The following is a 19,547-nucleotide window of genomic DNA, read 5'->3' as shown; positions in this document are numbered from 1 at the left end:
GTCTCCAAAGTTTGCCGACCCCTGAGCTAGGCAATGAGAAAAGTTGGTGGCATCTATCGGGCATCTACTATATTGCCTTGTTTCATCCTCTCCTCGGTTCTCTCATTCTCCCCCTTTCTCAGATAAAGAAACTGAGGCTCAGAGAGGTAAAGGTCTTTCCCAGGTCACACAGCTAGAGAGGAGGGGAGCCAGAATTCAAACTCCAGTCTAAAGTCTGTTAGTGCTAGAGCAGGCACAGGAAGCCAGGCCCCTGGTCTTGAAGGGTGTGTGTGTGTGTGTGTGTGTGTGTGTGTGTGTGTGTGTGTGTGTGTGTGTGTGTAGCAGGCACAGGAAGCCAGGCCCCTGGTCTTGAAGGATGTGTGTGTGTGTGTGTGTGTGTGTGTGTAGCAGGCACAGGAAGCCAGGCCCCTGGTCTTGAAGGGTGTGTGTGTGTGTGTAGCAGGCACAGGAAGCCAGGCCCCTGGTCTTGAAGGGTGTGTGTGTGTGTGTGTGTGTGTGTGTGTGTGTGTCTCGGGGTAGAGGGGAGTTTCAAGGTCTTTCAGGTCAGCCCCTGCCTTTCCCAGAAGCCAAACCCCAGGGCTCGGGGCCAGGACCACAGAGCTGCTTCCGGCAATGCCGCACTGATCCTGAGTCTGGGGTTCATTAGTGCACGCTCCCCCAATTAAAAGCAGAAAGGAAGAAGATGCAGTATTCAATCAAGGTCCTTTCTCGTTCTCCCGCAGAATCCTAATTTGTGGACACCACTTTTAATTGTCTTCCCAGAAAGCCCAGCCCTGCTTGGCCCCTGGGGCTGGAGAACAGAATTGCATCTTCCCCAGAAATCCATAATGGCACCAGCCTCTCCCTGGACTGCTGTGAGATGTTACCTGAGTGGAGTGGGATGACTTGGGGGTGGGAGGAAGGCAGAGAGGAGAGATGGCTTTTGAGGTGAATGTAGAGATTGGGGGTCTGGTTGGCTGGAGGGAAGACGAGGGAGGCAGGAAGAAGGGCTGCAGGAGGAATGTACAGATGGCCTCTAGAGCTGGTTTCAATTTTAACGACTTACTTGCTGTATGGCACTGAGCACTTCACTTAGCCTCTCTGAGCCTCAACTTCCTGATCTGAAAAGAATGGGGGACCAATAATGATTATACCTTCCCTGTAGAGCTGTGCTTTGGGAATAAGAAAATGTATGTAAAGGACTCACTCACAGCAGGCACTCTGTTTCTCTTTGTTATATTTTTATCATAATTTGATTTCAAATATGGGACTCACTTTCCAATTTCTGGTACTCAGTCAGGGCCCTCATGGTCAGGAGAGAGAGAGGAAGAAGTTCTTGCCAAGTACAGCCACAGTCAGCAGTTCAAAGCCATCAGCAGTGCCGTGAGAAACAGATGAGGCTTTGTACTCCCTTAAAGATTTGCTGCCTTGGAACCCACAAGTGGCAGTTCTACTCTGTCCTTCAGGGTCACTGTGAGTCAGAATCAACTTGATGGCAGTGAATTTGGTTTTATCTTTAGTGTAGAGAGTCATATCTAGGGTCACTAGCAGTCAGAATCAACCCAGTGGCAGCGGAGTTTGAGTCTGGTCTTCAGAGGAGCACTGGAGGGATAGTGGGTACCTTGTTAGACTGCTAACCAACCACCAGGTCAGCAGGTCAAATCAGGTGTGTGTATGCCTTTCTTTCTTTCTCCAAAAGAGGAAAATGAGGCTGTCTGACTCCTTAAAAATTTATCATCTCAGAAACCCTTGTAGGGTCCATATGAGTTGGAATCAGCTTGATGGCAGTGTTTGTTTGCTTGGTTTTCTTCTTTAGTGGAATGGGAGGAATGAGACCAGGATTGTTTCTGGAAGGATGCAGAAGTGTGTCTCCTCAGCAGGGCTGTCTCCACCACAGTTGTCAGCTCGGGGCTCCAGATCTGGTCTGTATAAATCCTGGGCCAACCATGTTGCTTTCTGTATCTCCAGCCCCTCATCTGTCTAATGGGTTAGAGTGTATTAGCAATAGTGTCTGTGAAGTACCAGGTATGAACAGATGCTCAATAAACCAACTGGGTTTGTGTGTTTTAATAAGCTTTCCAGATTTCTCCCTCCTGCCTGTGCTAATACCCGTCTGCTCGATACATGCCTCACTCCTGTCCTCTCCCTACAACATCCACCCCATCCTTCAAGGCTAGGCTGATGTACCCCACCCCCCCCCACCCACCCTGTCCCTGAAGCCTTCCAGGATTCCCTTCCTCCCCCAAGTAGAGACAACCCCTCCCCTTCTCAGCCTCTGGGGGCACTGCCTTTATGACGACCATCCAGTTCTCCGTCAGGCTATCTGATTTAGTGGAGAAGAGCACACTGAGGTTCAGAGAGGGGACAAGCGTCTCCCATAGTCTCATAGCATGTAAGCGGGCAGAAAGAGGCTCAGTAAGTCCCCTGGTGCCCAGGCCAGTACCACCATCCCTACCCCGACCCCGCCGCCTACCAGCCTGCTTGCCTGCATACTCTTGACTACTCCCTCTTGAGGCTCCTTGAGACAGGGCCAGCTGGTCTCTGAGTCTCTGTAGGTAGACCAGGAGACTCAGACCCACTGTGAACTGCCTAAGCCTGGAGACCAGGTCTCCAGGCCTTTCTTGCTTGTGGACCGGCTGTCCCATTCACCCCAGGGAGAACTGGGAGTTGCACTTGCAACAATCGCACCTGACTCCCAGGAAGCCTTGGAAGCCAGATTCTCTCCCAGCCCTGTCCCACCCATACACAGGTAGAAGGATGTGCAGGCTACACTACAAGGCTACTTGACCGGCAGCAGCTGGGGCAGGAGGAACACCTCTTCTGTGCAGCCTCCCCTGATTGACTCAGGCTGGGTGACCACTCCTCTGCGCTCCCCACCCCCTCTACCTTCATTCTGATTCCCCAGTTGTGTTGCAGTCCCTTCCAGCCCCCAGACAACCTGAGGTCAGCTTTTGCCCCCCTCCCCACCCCCCCAACCCCCCCAACCCCCCACCCCCCGCCTTCAGGGTTGTCCCAGGTTCCTCTTAGTCCAGAAGGCTGCTGCTCTGCAGGGGTCCTTACTGAGAGTTGGTGCAGGCGCAGAAAGGGCAGAGGCTTCCCGACTCGACTCGGGGTGGGAGGCACGATGGGGAGCTGGTCAATCTCTGATCCTCCCAAAGTCCTCAGAATCATAGCGGTGGGGGTTAGCGCTGCAGGGGCAGGAGTCTAATCCAGGATCCCTCCTCCAGTCCAGCGCTCCTCCTCCCGGAAGCTCCCTGAGGTCGGAGCTGGAAGAGGCATCTTTGGGCGGGTTGGGGTGCCTGGGCCAACTTCAGCAAGAGGGCAGGGGGCTGCGGGCAGGGCTGAGAGCCCGGAAACGTTCCTTGAGGACCTGCATGGTGCTGTGCTGGCGCCTTCGCAGGGCGAGATAATCTCTCCCAAGAAGAGGAAAGAATTCTAATTACATCTCAGGATAATATTTGTTTGGTGGGGAGGGGCGTTGGAGCCCTCCCTATTCAGTGTGGATTTGTCCTTTCTTTTACCTGGCAGGCGTGGTGGAAGGTGGCCCGGCGGGAGCAGGGACCCTGGAGGGAGAGGGGAATCCCTCCTGGAGTGCCACCCCGCCCCCCAGCCGTTCTCAACTTCCCCAGGGTTTGGGAGCAGGAAGCAAGTGTGGGTCCCTGCACACCCCGACCTCCAGCCATTCCACATACAGGGAGCACCTGCTGTATGCCTGGAGCTCTGGGCCTCACCCACAGCACACACGCACATACACATGCACATATACACACACGACGGAGCGGAGACCGTTGGCACGGGGGCAAATGATTGTAGAGTACTGGAGGGCAGGGAGTACAGGTGGTCAAGGAGGGCCCCTCCCTGTTGGGATTTGTTGAAGCTGAGCGCTGAGATTCCTGGGTGGCCTAAAAGGGTTACCCTTGACTCTTATTGGAAGTTCAAAGGCACCCAGAGGCTCCGTGGAAGAAAGGCCTGGAGACCTTATAGCCAAGAGAGCCCCGTTGAGTCGTTGTACGGTGTCACACGCGCGCGCGGGTGCCGTGAGTCAGAGTGGACTTGCTCTCGGTGTGTGAAGGAGTGGGCGGGCAGCTAGGGGCCAAAGGGAAGACCTGACCAGAGGAGAGCACGGCCAAGACAAAAGGGGAGAGTCCAGTTCCCCAAATCCGAGGAGGTTGGGGGTCGGGGGGAAATGCCACCCCCCCCAGCCACACAACAGGGGAGGCCCAGGGGCCTGGGGATGGGGCGGCTGGTTCTGGATTTTATCCATAGTCCCAGCCCCTGCGAGTGGGGCTGGAGTGGGTGTGTCCAAGCAGGGGCGTGGTTTGCTTTCCTAAAGCTCTCATTGGCCGCCGGACACTGGGGTTGGGCTAATCCCGGAGAGCGACTGTCCAGGGTGCCAGGCAATTGATGAGCGGCCAGCCTCCTCTCTGGGGTCCTGGGCTCTCATTCTGTCCCGCACTCCTCAGCTCCCATGGGATCCACAATAGAGGCCCAGCTCGTTGGGACCCAAGCCGGCACCTACACCTCCTGTGCCCTCTGTTTCCGCCTGGCAGGGCTTCTCCAGGGGCCCCCTCCCACCCCCCAAGCCAGGCCATCCGCCTTTACCACTCCGCCAGAACTACCCTTTCTACTTTCACCGTGCAGCCCCACCGCTGCTGCCTCCCACTCTCCTCAACCTCCCTGTCCTTTTCAAATTGGGGGTGTGTGTGTCCCCTGCTGTCTCCTGAGCCTGGGACACCCCCCATCTCTTCGCCCAGCTCTGTTCACAGAGTCGCCGCACGACATGACGGCGAGGATGGGCGAGGACGTGGAGATGGCTTGCTCCTTCCGGGGCAGTGGCTCCCCCTCCTACTCGCTGGAGATCCAGTGGTGGTACGTGCGCAGCCACAGGGACTGGACCGACAAGCAGGCTTGGGCCTCGAACCAGGTAACGCCGGGACATGTGACTGCAAGTGGGATTTCCCTCAGCTCTTCGGAGGGACCCAGGCTCCAACTCTGTTCTGCATCACCTAGCTGATGCCGCCCTCCCACCCACCTCCAGGAGTCGGGGATTTAAGGGATAGGGTGACTGAGACCACCTTCCCCTAAATAAAGGCTTCCTTGGGGGCCACACATGCGGAGTGAGGCTGAGCACCCAACATTGCCAGACCCAGAATGGCCCCGGAAGAACAGTGGGAGTGCTGACTCCAGGTCTATGAAAGCCATTTGGTGTCTAAGAGCACGGCTCTCCTCCCCTCAGCTGAGATCACTCACAGGCGCTCTGTGCTGGCCCCCAGAATGCGCACAGTGGTAATGGTTTACCGGCCCCTTCCTGGTGCCTCTCCTTGTTGGTGTCCGCTCACCCCCTCCTCTTCCGAAGTGCCCAGAGGTCACCTCCCAAATAAATGACTTGCACAGAGATCTTTGCCCCACGGTCCGCTTCTGGGTAAAACCAAGCTAAGACCCATGTGTTCTTATCCGTGGGTCCTTGTTAGATGCCATCAAGCTGATTCTGACACATAGCGCCCCTCTGCACAAAAACAGAACATGCCCCCCCAGTCTCCCACCATTCTTGTCCCTCCTGATGAGGTATCCAAAGTACATGTGATGACGGCTCCCTATCCTCATGTCGAAGGAACGTTCTGGCTGTGGTCCAGGACAAACTCCTTCTGGTAGGCCACAGTCGAGTCCATATTCCTTGCCAGCACCGTCATTTGCACCAGCTCATCAACACGCCCGTCTTCGGTCGTCCTTCCTTACCCATGGGCCAGCTTTCCCATGCCTACGAGGCCATGGTGTTTGACCATGGTTTGCGTCGGTGCACCTAAGGCCTCTAAGTGGTAGCATTGCTTTTGAACACTTTACAGAGGCTGTGTGCAGCACATCTGTCCAGTGCAATCTGTCATTTGAGGACTTGACTGCTCACATGTGTTATACCCAGGCATACACATATTTGCACACCCATTCACACATACATACAAGCACCTCCACAGACACACAGGTATATGCTCACATATTCCTGCATGTGCATTCAGTTGTCTCTAATTGCCGGGTCAGCAGTTCAGACCACCCCCCCCACACACACACACGTGCGCGCGCACACTTCGGAGAAAGACAAGGCTTTATGTTCCTGTTAACATTTACAACCTCAGACATCCACAGGAGTGGCTCTGCTCTGTCCTGTATGAAAACTCTGGGTCGGAATCGATCCACTGGATGACACTGAGTTGGAGTTTTAACAGCTCCCAGAAGCACTGGTGGCACAACAGTTAAGCACTCGTCTGCTAACTGCAAGGCTGGCGGTTCAACCCCACCCCAGCAGCCCTGCGGGAGAAAGGCCTGGCAGTCTGCTCTTTTAAGAACAGGTACTTTTTCTCTGGGGCAGTGTTTACTCTGCCACACGGGGTCGCTGTGAGCTGGAATCGCTTCAACAGCAGACAACAAGGAGTCCTGAGGGCTTCTCTGCTGATGAAAGGATTGACAGTTTGAACCCACCAGCCAGCCAAGGGAGAGCCATGTGGCAGGCTGCTTCAGATCCCAGTCCGACAAGCCGGCTAGGTTGTTCTAGACCAGCAGTTCTCAACCTGTGGGTGGCCACCCCTTTGGGGGGTCTTAAGACCCTTTCAAAGGGGTCACCCGATTCATAACAGTCGCAAAATGACAGTTTTAAAGTAGTAACGAAAATCATTTTATGGTTGGGGAGTCACCACCACCTGAGGACCTGTGTGAAAGGGTGGCTGCATTAGGAAGGTTGAGAACCGCTGGGCTAGACTGCCCTGCAGGGTCTCTACTGGAAGCAACTTGATGGGAACAGGTTTGTTGTTTTGCACAGCACCTGCTCAGGTGCTTTTCATCCCTGACCCCATCCCCGGGGGGTGCGCAGAGAGCCCAGGGACCCCACCCCGTGGCCCCCAGAGCACCATCTGCTGTGGCTGGAATAGCATCTGTTGTCTGCATCCCCCACCCCCACTAATGCCTTCTCTGCTCTCTCCCCACGCCCCTCCTGCTCCCAACAGCTAAAAGCATCTCAGCAGGAAGACGCGGGGAAGGAGGCGACCAAAATAAGTGTGAGTTTCGATAATGACTTCTCGAAAGGCCTCTAATGGAGGACACAGCTGTAACTTTTTTTTTTTTTCTTTTTGGGTCCGGTTCAGCAGGGAGCTCGGGAAGGAAGATGGAGGAGGAGGAAAGAGAAGGGGGTTAAAAATGGCTCTGCTCTGTTTTGTAAAAGCCAGGGATTTTTCAAGTTCACTGAATGGCAGACACAAAAAAATGACAGTAAGAGGGAAGATGCATTCTCTCCTGTCGGGGCCAAGGTCGTGGAGAGCCCCTGGTACTCCGAGCCCGTCTCAGCAGCGTGTGTGTTTTAATTGGGGAACCAACAGGTCTACGGAGGCTGAGCCGGCCCATCCTGACTGGTCTGGTATCACATCTCCTGGTCACTCAGGGGCATCAAGTCATTGTCTCCCCGATGAGCAGCTGAGGCCCAGCAGGGAGGGTGCTGCTGGAGGGGGTCACTCAGAGTGACTGATGGGCTAAGCCTGGGCTGAACTGGAGCCAGTGAGGCAGGAGACCCAGGGGTCCGGGTAATGTGGGCTTGTGTGTAAAGGGGATACAGCCGCTTCCTCTGAGTGGGCAGCTGGCCCACCCCCTTCTCCCCCACACCCCCTCCCCCTCCCCAGCCCATCCTCTGCCAAATCCACAGCTGCCCAACAGTGCAGCGGGCCAGGTGGAGAGCTCTGTAGGCCTCTGTCTCCCATGATTCCTCTGGGGTTTAAGGAGCACGTCAGGCAAGGAGAGAATAAGCTAATTGACTTAGAGGATTAGAATTGAGGCTGCTGGATCCCACGTGAGGGAAATGTGAGGTGCTAATTAGTTAAATAAACTAATGGTGGGCAGCAAGATCTCAGGTCTGCCCCAGCTGGGCCTCTGCCGTCCATGCACCAGCTGGGCCCTGGGGCCACTAAGTTTTCTAGGGCTGCTATCCCGGAAGTCCCACATGCAGGCGGGCGGCTTTAACAAAGGGAAATGTCTTTCTCACAGTTTGGGGGGCTAGAAGTCTGAATCCAGAGGGCTGGCTCTATGGGAGGCTTTCCTCTCTGCAGGCTCCTGGGGAAGGCAGGGCTGGGTCTCTTTAACTTCTGCTTCTTGGTCTCTTGTCAGTCTCTAAGGGGCATAGCCTCTCTCTTCCCCCATCTCTCCCCGCTTGCATGTGTAATCTCTTTTATATCTCAGAAGCAATTGACTCAAGATACTCCTATGTAAGGCTGGCTCATTAGAGGGCCCATGCCCAGGCGGGATTGTCACTACCACCTTAAACTTGCTACCAATCCGGTGGGTTCAGACTCAATGACCCTCTAGGACAGGGTGGAACTGCCAAGGAGGATTTCCGAGACGAACACTTTGCAGGTGCAGGGAACCTCATCTTTCACCCACGGAGCCCCTGGTGGTTTCGAACACCTGACCCGTGGTGAGCATCCCAAGGCTTAAGGATTTATAACATGGTCCTGTGGAGGGTGGGGCACAATTCAATCCACAACGGGGGTCTTCTTAGGAAGCCCACACACAGCCCCCCACTCCCCCCCCCCCGTGCAGACAGGGTCTCCCTCTCAGTGCACAGAATCAGCTCACGGGCACGTAGTATGCAGCTTCTGTAAACACAGGCAGGCCTGATTTCCCCCCATGCTAGAAGGCGAAAACTTCTTTCTGAGGCCCAGCCAGGTTATGCTTCCCTCATGCTTGGCTGCATCCACCCAGTGTCATGACTATGGTGGGTGGCAGCCGGCTCTGTCACTCACGGTGTCTCACACACGCACACACACGCACACACATGCACACACAGACACGCACAGACACACGCACGCGCACACACACAGAGACACACACGTACACACAGACACACACACACAGACACACACACACACAACCTTTGGACCTCTTCCAATACCAGAGCACAGACTCCTTAGCAATGTTTATGGTTGTTGTTAAGTGCCATTGAGCCAGTGCTGACTCACAGTGACCTGATGTATAACAGAACAAAGTACTGCCTGGTCCTGCCCCATCCTCACATGCATTATGCTTGAGCCTGTTGTTGCAGCCACTGTATCAATCTACCATGTCAAGGGTCTCCCTCTTTGCATCCCATTCCATTTTACCAAGCATGATGTCCTTCAACAGGGACTGGTATCCCCTGACGACATGTCCACCATACATGTGACAACATGATATTTCGGCATAGACTCATATGGGATAAGATTGTCATCAATTTCTTACACAAAATATCTCTTAGATGATATGAATACTAAAAGCAAAGTCATGTTGTGGAATCACTTGACGTTGAATTACAATGTGACTTACATTATTGATTACTCAGCCGAGGGCTTTTTTTTTTTTCTTTCTCCTTTTTCTTTAATTCCAACTTAATTCTACTACTGGTGTGAGGTAGCCGATACCACTCAATGCATGATTATAATTCACACACCCAGAAAGTGTGACACCATCGGCCTCTACAGAAAAGTCCAGCAGCAGCAAAAGCAAGGCTGCACGCTGGCAGTGCACACAGGTGGACTCACGTGATTCAGAGCGTCCTTGTCGTGGGGCAACGATGACTGCCCTGGCCGGTGCGAGCGAGCGAGTGAGCAAGCGAGTGAGTGATGAAGTTTCAAGACATAGATGAACGCAGCTCTGTAGTCTGGCAGGTGTATGGACACATGTACACTGGGCTTGCGAAAATTGTGTGTGTAGCTATAACTAACTCCAGGACGTTTTTTATTTTTAAAATGGTGAATTTCAGCTGAAACACTGCACACACACAAAATGATCGAAGTGGATGCCACCCCTCTGCCAGTGTCACCCTTGCCCCACCTGACATCGACTCCACTGCACTCTGACTTTCCAGGACCAGACAGCTGCCCGCTCTTGCCCGCTCGTCCTTGGGACTTCGGCTCAGGGACACCTGCCGCAGCCACGCCATGCTCCAGCCTGTAACTGTGCATTCGTGTGTTTGCTGCATGCCTGTGTCCCCAAGGAACCGCGGCCGGCCAGAACGATGTCTGGCTCAGTCATTATCATATCTTCAGGGCCCAGCACAGAGCCTGGCCCATAGTAGATGCCCAATAAATACAGATTGCATGAATATCACACACATACACATATGTCCTGGCTGCTGCATCATGCATCCACCCCCATGCAGATTTTAATCAGTGCACATGCCAACTGGATATGCGTGTGTGTGTATGTGTGTGTGCAGATGATGTGAATGGGGGAGGCACTCACATGGTACCTGGGGAGGCCAAGCCCTGTCTGTATCCACAGAGGCAACTGACCCAGGCAGGCATTCAGAATCTAGATTCTCATGTCTTCTGAAAAATTCCAATTTTGATGGAGCATCTCCTGGTTATTAACTGGTGGGGACTAATTTGACTTTTCAAAAGACACCAGGTGAGCCAAAGGGCACATGTCCCTAGGCTGGGCAATGGCAGGGCCTATGGGCTCTCGGGTTCCAGAAGAGGAAGTGCAGCTGGCAGCTGGCAGCTTGGAGGGCCTTCATGGGAGTGGGGATGGGGATTCACCACCAATGACTATAAAGACACAGTGGGGTAAGCAATTAGGTCCCAAGAGCCTGAGGTTGGAATCAGCTTTGCCACCTCCTTGGGCCTCCCATCCCACCAGTGGCCATGGCCACCGTCATGTATCAAAACACATAGGCTGTGGACCTGGAGAGTGAAGGACGGTGGTTAGTGGGAACGTGGGAGCTGACGGCCATCCTCCTTCCAGGAGGCAGGGCTGGGGCAGGGCAGGGGAGGGGAGCCAGCATCTCACAGGGGCAGTGGATATGCAGGCCGCTGCGTGGGAGAGATGATGATGATGATGGTGATGATAGTAATAAGAACAGCTGACATTTATGGAGCGTCGACCATATGTCAAGAACCACGGTGGGTACTTTACAGGAATTAGCTCCGCTGGGGACCTGGAGGAGCAGCCCTGGTGATGTAGTGGTTATGAGTGGGGCTGCTAACGAGGAGGTTAGTAGTTCAAAACCACCAGTCACTTCAAGAGGGAAAGATGAGGCTTTCTACTCCCATAAAGGGCTGCAGTCTCGGAAACCCATGGGGGACAGTTCTACCCTACCCTGTAGGTCGTTATGAGTCAAAATTGCCTCAATGGCAGTGAGTTTGGGGGCCTGGAAAAGGACCACTGCCTGGCCTCAAGCCACTCCTGATTGCTGCACCTGCCAAGAAGCCCGCCATTAAGGTCCCCTGACTCAGGGATCGACCACTTCAAGTTCTGAAAGTTTTTCTTTTGCTCCAGCAGCTGAAGTCCTTGGTGCTAGGATTTAGGTTCACTTCCCCTTAACCCTAATGGTGTCGTGGTTACGCATTGGATGGCAATCCACAAGGTCGGCAGTTCAAAACCACCTACGGCTCCGAGGGAGAAGGTCGGGGTGTTCTACTCCCACAAGCAGTTACTGTCTCAGAAACCCACAGGGAGGTTGCTATGAGTCCACATTGGTTTGGTTTGGGTTTCGTGCCCCTCAACCAGTTTTGCAAGTAGAGATAGTCCCCAGCAACCTAATGTTAAGACTCTTCTGCCTGGGGGACTCAGTGTTCCAGCCCTCTCCGCTGTCTAACAGAAAGAAGTTCTTTGTGTTGGAGGTTCCATTCCTGTCGCCTCTTTCAGTAGCAAATAGTCCGAGGCAGCCTTGGTCCCACTGAACCCACTTAACCTTTGTGTGCCTCCTCCTCCCTCCTCCCTCCAGCCAAGCCCCCAAAGTCGGGTACAGCAGAAGCGGCTGGGCGCACCCGAGGCCCCTGCCTGTGCATCTCAGCGGGAGGTGCTATTGAAACGAGCACTGGAGGTCACTGAGATGCGTTTGGAGAAACTGCTGCAGACTGGTGTGGCTGAGGGGCAGCTGGACCCCTGAAGGTGTAGGCCCCTCCCACCTTGCCGCCATTGGGACTGGGGAGCCCCTGCAGGACTTTAAAGGGGGTACATTTTTAAAGATCTGTCTGGTAGATGGGAGAAGAAACTGGAAGGGGCCAGAGGGATTGGGGAAGACCCCTAAGGAGACAGAGTAATAATGCAGATGAGAAATGGGGGCTGCTCTCCATCAGTGCTGGGGGTCTGGACTCCGGGGAGAAGGGCTGGGGGCGCGGGGCAGCAATGTTTGGAAGGGAAATCAGTGGGGTTGAGAATGTCTTGTGCCTGAGTGAGGAAGAGGCAGGGTGGCCGATGGCTTGACGGCCTCTTGCTGGAAGGGGAGGACCCTGCGGTGGCTTTTGAACCTACTGAGGGGTTGGGGAAGCAGCTGATGGGATGATGGAGGCTTGGGTGTGGTGGGGCTCAGAGTGACCCCTCTCCCTGCCCGACCCTCAGGTCCCATCCCGGAGGCCGCATGCTGGAAAGGGCTGGCATTCTGGGCTCTAGTGGGCGCCCGTATTCTTCCGGCACAGCCAGGAGGAGAGGACCCCTGCAGACCCACCCTGAGCTGCCGGAGGTGTGCACCTTAGCAGGAAGGCCTGGGCCCTGGGCCCAGCAGGGAGGGCCAAGCCTGGTCTGGCATGGACCGGTCTTGTCTCTTTCAGCATAATTAGGTGCTTAATGGCACTGCTCAGCCCTGTCGATGGCTGCGAGGGTGATTATGATTTACAGTGTGCCTCAGGCCCAGGGTCCCTTCTCCTCAGGCCTATGCAGTTGAGAGATGGGTGGGGGCAGGCGGTCGGGCCTCAGGGGTGAATGATGAAATCCAGCTGGCTGCTGAGGGGGAGGTGTAGACCCCCTAAGACATAGGTGTTTGGAGGTCTAGGAAAGGGGCTGGGGAGGGGCGGGAAGGTAGCGCTGTAGTTTACTAACCCTGTATGGGGGGGTGCTCCCCAAAGATGAAGCCTGGTCTCTGACAGCACTCTGAGCCTGTCTGCCGGCCCTGCTCTGGGGTGGGGTGAGGGGTAGATGGGGTGGGCGAGGCCGTACACAGGATGGCAGGGGCCCAGGCTGGCAAACACCTCCCTCCCCCTCAGTGCGGCTGTGACTGCTGTCTTGTCACCTGCTTTCTCCAGATGCTCTTTACAGTGAGTTACCCAATTTCTGGCTTGGGGTCTGGGTTCCCCTGAGGTCATGTGTCCTGTGGGCATTCCTGGGGTCCCCTCTTCACAGCTGCACCCCCGCACCCAGCTCAGGGGGTGGCACATTAAGTGTCTGTCCAGTAATGGCAGGGTCCAGCCCCAAACACCCAAGGCAGGGCTCTGCAAGGTCAGAACGCAGACTCCCAAAGCACACCCCATCCCCATGTGCTCTCCGTGTGCCTCTCCGGAGGCATCTGGCTTGCTGGTAGGGGTGGAGACAAGGCTGGGGCATGGAGCCGGCTGTCCCTGGGGATGTTGCTTCTGCCCCTCCCCCAGCAGGCTGGGGTGGGTGGGTGGAGGGGGGCTGAGCCTGGTGCTCCCTCCCTGGGAGCCTCTCTGCTCCCAGCGCTTCGCATTATTACTCCATTAGCGCCTTGTAGGGTTGACAAATGAAGGATAATTAATATCCGTGAGGGAAACAGATGTTGAGGTAATTCGCTCCCTGCTGTGCATTTGCAAGAGCATCTCCTCGCTCTGCCCCCGGAGCCCGACAGGACTGCGGGACCTCACTGTGCCCTTGGTCCGAGGTGAGGCGGTCGGAAGGGCACAAGGGCCTCCCATTGGGCCAGCACCTGGCAGTAGGGGGCACCTACTTCTCACCCCACACCAAGAAGGACACCTGGGAGAGCTTCCTTCCGCCGCTTCTGGGAAGTTCTGCTTATGTCTTGCCTCAGTCTCTGTTGCTGTATTGTAAGCCCGTGTCTGCCTACTTCATGGGGGATGTTGACCAGCCTAGAATGGCTTCTTCCCATCTAAAGCCTGGGTAAGCATCTTGAGGTCTTCAGGGCCAGTGGGGTCTGTAAGCTCTGGGTGACCCTCTGTGGGCCTGTCATCATCATCTGGCGGGTTAGAGTGCATGGGGCCAGGCCCCCAGCTCTGCCACCCACTGACTCTGTGTCCCTAGACAAGCCACTTTTTCTGGAGCATCAGTTTGCCCCTTGTAGAGCGGGCGTACTTGTCCTATGCGTGTGCCCTAAAGTTTAGAAATGTGACATTGGGGTATAAGGAAGGCAGTAGAGTGAATCCATTGGTGAATATTTTATTAATAGGATTGTTATTTGCTGAGTGCCAGGCCCAGTGCCTATGGAGGGAGGGGCCATTTAGCCAGGGAGAGAAATGAAAAACCAAGTCAGGAGGCAAATGCATTGAAGAGTCAAACTGAGACAACTTCTTGGAGGAGAATACGGGGACTTGTGACAGGGGACCCTGGCAGACATGGAAGGGGGTGCTTGGGAAGGACTAATCAGTCAGGGAAAGGGAGGTTGGGGCAGAGTTCCCCACTGCAGAGCCATGCAGTCTGAAGGAGCTGGGCACGGGGGGGGGGGGGGGCGTGGTGTGTGTGTGTGTGAAGCAGGAGACGCCAGAGACCTCTGGCCAGTGGTTATAGTCACGTGTCCAGGATGATGTCTGCAGAGCGAGTGTAACCCCAGGGGGTACCCTGCCCTCTTCTCCTGACCCCTCAACATCCAAGGCTGGTTCCCTGCTCCAGGACCTGTCAGGTCAGGTGCCGAGTCTGTTTGGGAAGGTAGCTGGGCACCCATCTCTCATCTCCACTATTTTACCGGTGGCATGGGGTGCAGGGTTTGCGGGGCGATAGGCAACCCCAGTCAGGCATGCTCTCCATATATCCAACATCTTAAAAAAAACAAACCAAAAACCCTTTCAATGTGGGAGGAATTACAGACCAGACTGACTCACAGGAAGGAAACGGAATGGAAAAATCACAGGATTTCCATGAACTTCCATAGCCGCCTCTCACCCTCTCCCCAACTTCCCTCAATAATCTCTATAACTGTCCAGCAAGGATTTGGGTTTGGTTTTGGTTTGGGGTTTTAACCACAGCCTTTTTCAACCGATGCAAGAAAAAACCCAGCTTTTTGTGCATAGCATATTTATTTCCAAGAGCATAACCGTGTGTATCTGTGAAACTGCTCACATGTTCGTCTCCGGGTGGTTGAGATAGACAAGGCATGGCATCTTCACCCGATGGGGCACCATACAGCAATAGGAACCCACCAAGCCACTGGGTACCAACGCAGGGTGGGCACGAGGTTGGGGGTGGATGTCTCATTGGCATTCTGCTGAGTGAGAACAGTCAGGCACAAAGAACTCAAGCCTAGGCAGAACCAATCGGAGCGGCTGTCGCTATTAGGTGCCAACCACTGAATTCTAACTCAGTGGCCCGCTATGACAGTGTCGGGCTGCCCCCACGGGCTGGCATCTCCACAGGAGCAGATCTCCTGTGGAGCAGCTGCTGGGATTGAATTGCAAACCTCCAGGTTAGCAGCAGAATGCTTCCCCTCTGTGCCAGGAGGGCTCCTAACCTGTGGTACCCAAAGCAAAGACCCCTCCCCCAAACAAACAAACAAACAAACAAAACCCTGCCCCCTGCTGTGCAGTTATTCTGCTTTGCAGTGACTCTCCCAGAGGAAGCAGAGGCGGCTGGGTTTCCAAGGTCAGAGGGTGCCACACCTGGCTGGAGACCTGCCAGCTGAGCGTTCCCCACTGAGCCCCCTGGGCTCCTTGTCTGTGCTGCTAGAAGTGGTCCCTACTAGCGTGGGACCCGGTGGTGGTGGTCCACCAGAGGCGACCCTCCCGAGCATGGCCAAGGCTCAGGCCGGGCTGGGGCTGGGGGCCCCATGGTGTGCATATTATCATCAGATGAAACAACCAAGCAGTCCTCACGGAGCACAAAGACGTAAAACAACTGACACATCGGTTAGGGTGGCTCCATCTACCAACGCAGCGACGCCCCTGCCTTCTCCAGCTGGATGGGATGGTGGAAGACAGCATCCTGAGCTACAGCGAGACCTGGGGGAGCCGGAGGCTCTGCCGCAGACAGCGTGGAAACCTTCCCTGTCGCTGGTTCCTAGGGAAGCCATCGCTGAGTTTGCCTTCTCTGGCAGGATTCTGCTAAAGCAGAATCAGGATTCTGCTAAGGTGATGTCAGGTTCACCGGGCTTTCTGAACAGCCTTCATGTTTGGAATGGACGTTTCAGCCCTAGCGGAAAGCTTTCTTTGTGGACTAGCTGGGGTCCACTCCCCAGGGATAACTATGAGGCCAGTGCTCCCCTTCTGCCTTTTTTTAAAATGTCCACACACAGGAGCCCGGATGGCATAGTGGTTTCTAGTTAGGCTGCTAATCTCAAGGCCAACAGTTTGAAACCACCAGCCACTCAGTGGAGAACAATGAGGGTTTCTACTCCGGGAAAGACTTAGTCTCAAAAAGAAAAGGAGGAAGAAGAGAAAGAGAGTTACAACCTTGGAAACCCACAGGGGTGGGGGTGGGGAGGTCCTTATGAATTGGAACCAACTCAGTGGCAGTGAGACACCTGGAAGCTCCCAGTCTGATGGATGTAAGTTCGTGTGCGCATGTGCTGACTTATAGAAACGGCATCACGCGGCGGAGCGGAACGGTTTCGCCATGGATATGTTTTCTGCCTGGTGTGGGCGCCCCTGAGTCATTTTGTCTCATCGTGCCCCCACGTGAAGGGTAGAAATGCCCCCAAAGAGGTCTGAGTGGGTTAGCACCGCCAGCCTTTTGATCGGCAACCTGGCGCCTGACGGTCTAGCGAGCGTCGATCTAGTGCATCCTTTTTAGCTGCCGTGTGGTACTCCGGTGGAAGAATAGACCATCCTCTTGGGGGATGTCAGTGTTGCTTCCACCTCGCTGTGGGGCAGAACTGTCACATGCCCCTGGGGGAAGGAGTACCAGGGGAACCCCAGCCCAAGGGCCCTTCCCAAGGGCTCCCCTCTTTCTCCTGTTGTTACCTGGTGGACAGGTCACAGTCTCTCTGTCCCCCGCAGGTGGTGAAGGTGGTGGGCAGCAACATCTCCCACAAACTGCGCCTGTCCCGGGTGAAACCCACGGACGAGGGCACCTATGAGTGCCGGGTCATCGACTTCAGCGACGGCAAGGCCCGGCACCACAAGGTCAAGGCCTACCTGCGGGTGCAGCCGGGCGAGAACTCCGTCCTGCACCTGCCCGAAGCCCCGCCCGCAGCGCCCGCCCCGCCGCCCCCAAAGCCGGGCAAGGAGCTGCGGAAGCGCTCGGTGGGCGAGGAGGCCTGCAGCCTCTAGACTGATGCCCTGCCCCCACCCCCACCCCCGCTGTACAGAGTGCATGAGGAGCCGGCACCGCCCGCCGGGATGGGACTGCCTGCCCCGCTGCCTCCCCATCCCCGAGGCCACCATGTCGTCGGCCCTCTGCCCACCGTCCCCTGGCTCAGCATGTAAGCCTCCCAACCCTTCCTTTCCAGACCCCTGCGGTGACCTGGCTCAAAGAAAATGGCCCTGGGCACGAAGGGGGTGACCTCCCAGAGAGCTGGGGCGGGGACCACAACAGCCCTGGCCGCCCATTCTGCCCCTCGCCAGCTTCAGTGAAGTTCAGTGTTTCTCAATTTGCTTGTTTGTCTCCCAGCCTGTCCTGAGCCGGGGCCTCCCAGCCTTCCTCACCCTCCACCCTGCCACCCACTACCTGGACCTAGGGGTGTGGACAGGCACCCCACCACCTGTGCCAGAGGGCCATTAGCAGGACCCCTCATGGGCGCTGGGAGGCGCTGGGGAGCCCACTGTCTCCTGGAGCCCCTTCCTGTCCAGCATCCTGGTACTGAAGAAACAGCTGCTGGCTCTCAGGAGACAGGAGGCAGGAGTCACACAGCCGGTCAGAAGGGGCAGAGCGTTGCACCAGCAGGCCCCCCCCCCCTTTGAGGACTCTTAGGAGCCCCCCTCTGTCAGTTCCCAATGTCCCAGCCCTCACTTGGGACCCATGCCAAGTCTACCTAAGGACTTGGGGCTTTGGGGAGCCAGGGTCCCCTATACCACCCTCCTCACAATTTCCAATCAGGGGAACACCTGCCACCTGGTGATCTGTAAATATTTCTTTGGGGCCCAACATCCCTTTAGGACTGGCTCAAACCTCCAGCCGCACCGCAGCGATGGAGCGTAGGTCATGGGAGAGGCCGGGGATTTGGCCTAGGGGGCTCTGAGCCACTCTGTATACACAATCCAATCTGTGACTACCAGCCAACCTGAATAAAGCAGTTTAAAAGGACTCCGGGCAGTGTCTTTCTGGGGCCCGGGAGCTTGGTGTTGCCAAGGAGGAGAGGGCTGGCCAGCCCACGAGCCACATCTGGCTCTGGTTCTCTGTCCGCGCAGCGGGGCCTGGCTAGGAGGTGCAGAGGACAAGAGGGGAGGGGAGTGCCCAGGGAGAGAGTGAAAGCACCTAGCCTTTGTCTAGCTCCAATCCAATTACCACCTGCTTGGATTGTTCTGTGATCTTGAGATAATTATGAGTAGAAGCGTGCGTGAAACATGTTTACACAGCTTTGGGAGTAATTATAAAGCTAACATCCGTGTAGCCATCACCTATCAAACATAGCCCAAAACAGACCCCCCACACACACACCCACCCACACACATACACAGCCCCAATGTCTTCCTAATAGGAGCCCGCTCCTCAGCACTGGCGGGGGAGTGGTTGAGCATGGGCTGGCAGCCAGAGGAGCAGCAGCGCAAACGCACCAGCCGCGCCATTTGAGAAAAATTGGGTTTTCTACTCCTGTCAAGAGTTACAGTCTGGAAACTCATGGGGGGCAGTTCCACCCTGTCCCGTAGGGTTGCTCTGAATTGGCATCCACTTGATGGCAGTGAGTGAGACTCCTCTCAGAGGTCACTCAGACCCTGACTTTCATGCTAATTGGTATTTTGGAGTGTGTGTGAATTAGGTGGGGTATGTATACAGTCATAATATTTGAGTTTGACCTATTTTTTAAACATTATATACATGGGACTATCCTATAGCTAATCTTCCATGCAACGTTATACCAGTGAGATTCATCCATATTCGGCCTCGTGTCTGTTACATGTTCAGGTGTTTGCTATGTACTCTTCCACTGTCTGAAGACCCCACAACTTACCAAACAATTGCTGCCCAGTTGATTCTGACACACAGCCACCCCGGAGGACAGACATTCCCGTAGGGTTTCTAAGGCTGCATGGGAACCAGTTGTCACACCTTTCTCCCACTGAGCAGATGGACTAGTGTGTTCCAACTATCAAGCGCTTAACCATTGCACCACCAGGGTGATGGCTAACGGGCCAGCACATTGGAAGATAGCCTGGTTGGTCCTCACGGGGTGTAACAGCAGACTGCCATCCTGCTCAGTCAAGTGGGGCTTTGGTGAAAACGAGGAAAGCCCTCACCAAGATGGGTGAACCCAACCGTCAAGTCACACACACCACAGAGAGTGAAGGTGGCGCCCGACAGGGTGTCATTGCAGCATGGGTGGTCATGAGTCAGGGCCAGCGTCGTGGTGACGGGAAACAACCGTGGGGCCCAACAATTCTGTGTCTTCACAAACCTGCACAGGAATGGTCATAGCTGCATGACTCACAACCCCAACATGGAAACACCCCCGCCCGAGTGTCCACCAGCCAACTGAGAGATTCATGAAAGAAAACGGGCTTTAT

The 19,547-nt window shown here is 55.3% G+C and overlaps 1 protein-coding gene across 1 annotated transcript in view; it reads left to right on the top strand.

Annotated features, from left to right (window-relative positions):
- The window catches only part of VSTM2L (V-set and transmembrane domain containing 2 like), a 28,780-nt gene extending 11,624 nt beyond the window's left edge, over window positions 1-17,156 (top strand). The window contains exons 2-4 of the mRNA XM_075563990.1: window positions 4,734-4,903; window positions 6,972-7,022; window positions 16,884-17,156. Of these exons, the coding sequence (XP_075420105.1) occupies window positions 4,734-4,903; window positions 6,972-7,022; window positions 16,884-17,156 (494 nt within the window). The remainder of the gene's footprint in view (window positions 1-4,733; window positions 4,904-6,971; window positions 7,023-16,883) is intronic.
- The last annotated feature ends 2,391 nt before the right edge of the window (window positions 17,157-19,547 follow it).

Source organism: Tenrec ecaudatus, chromosome 12, assembly GCF_050624435.1.
Source record: "Tenrec ecaudatus isolate mTenEca1 chromosome 12, mTenEca1.hap1, whole genome shotgun sequence".
Classification (NCBI taxonomy): Eukaryota; Metazoa; Chordata; class Mammalia; order Afrosoricida; family Tenrecidae; genus Tenrec; species Tenrec ecaudatus.
Note: the sequence above shows the minus strand (reverse complement) of the source record. Positions and strands in the feature narration are given on the sequence as shown.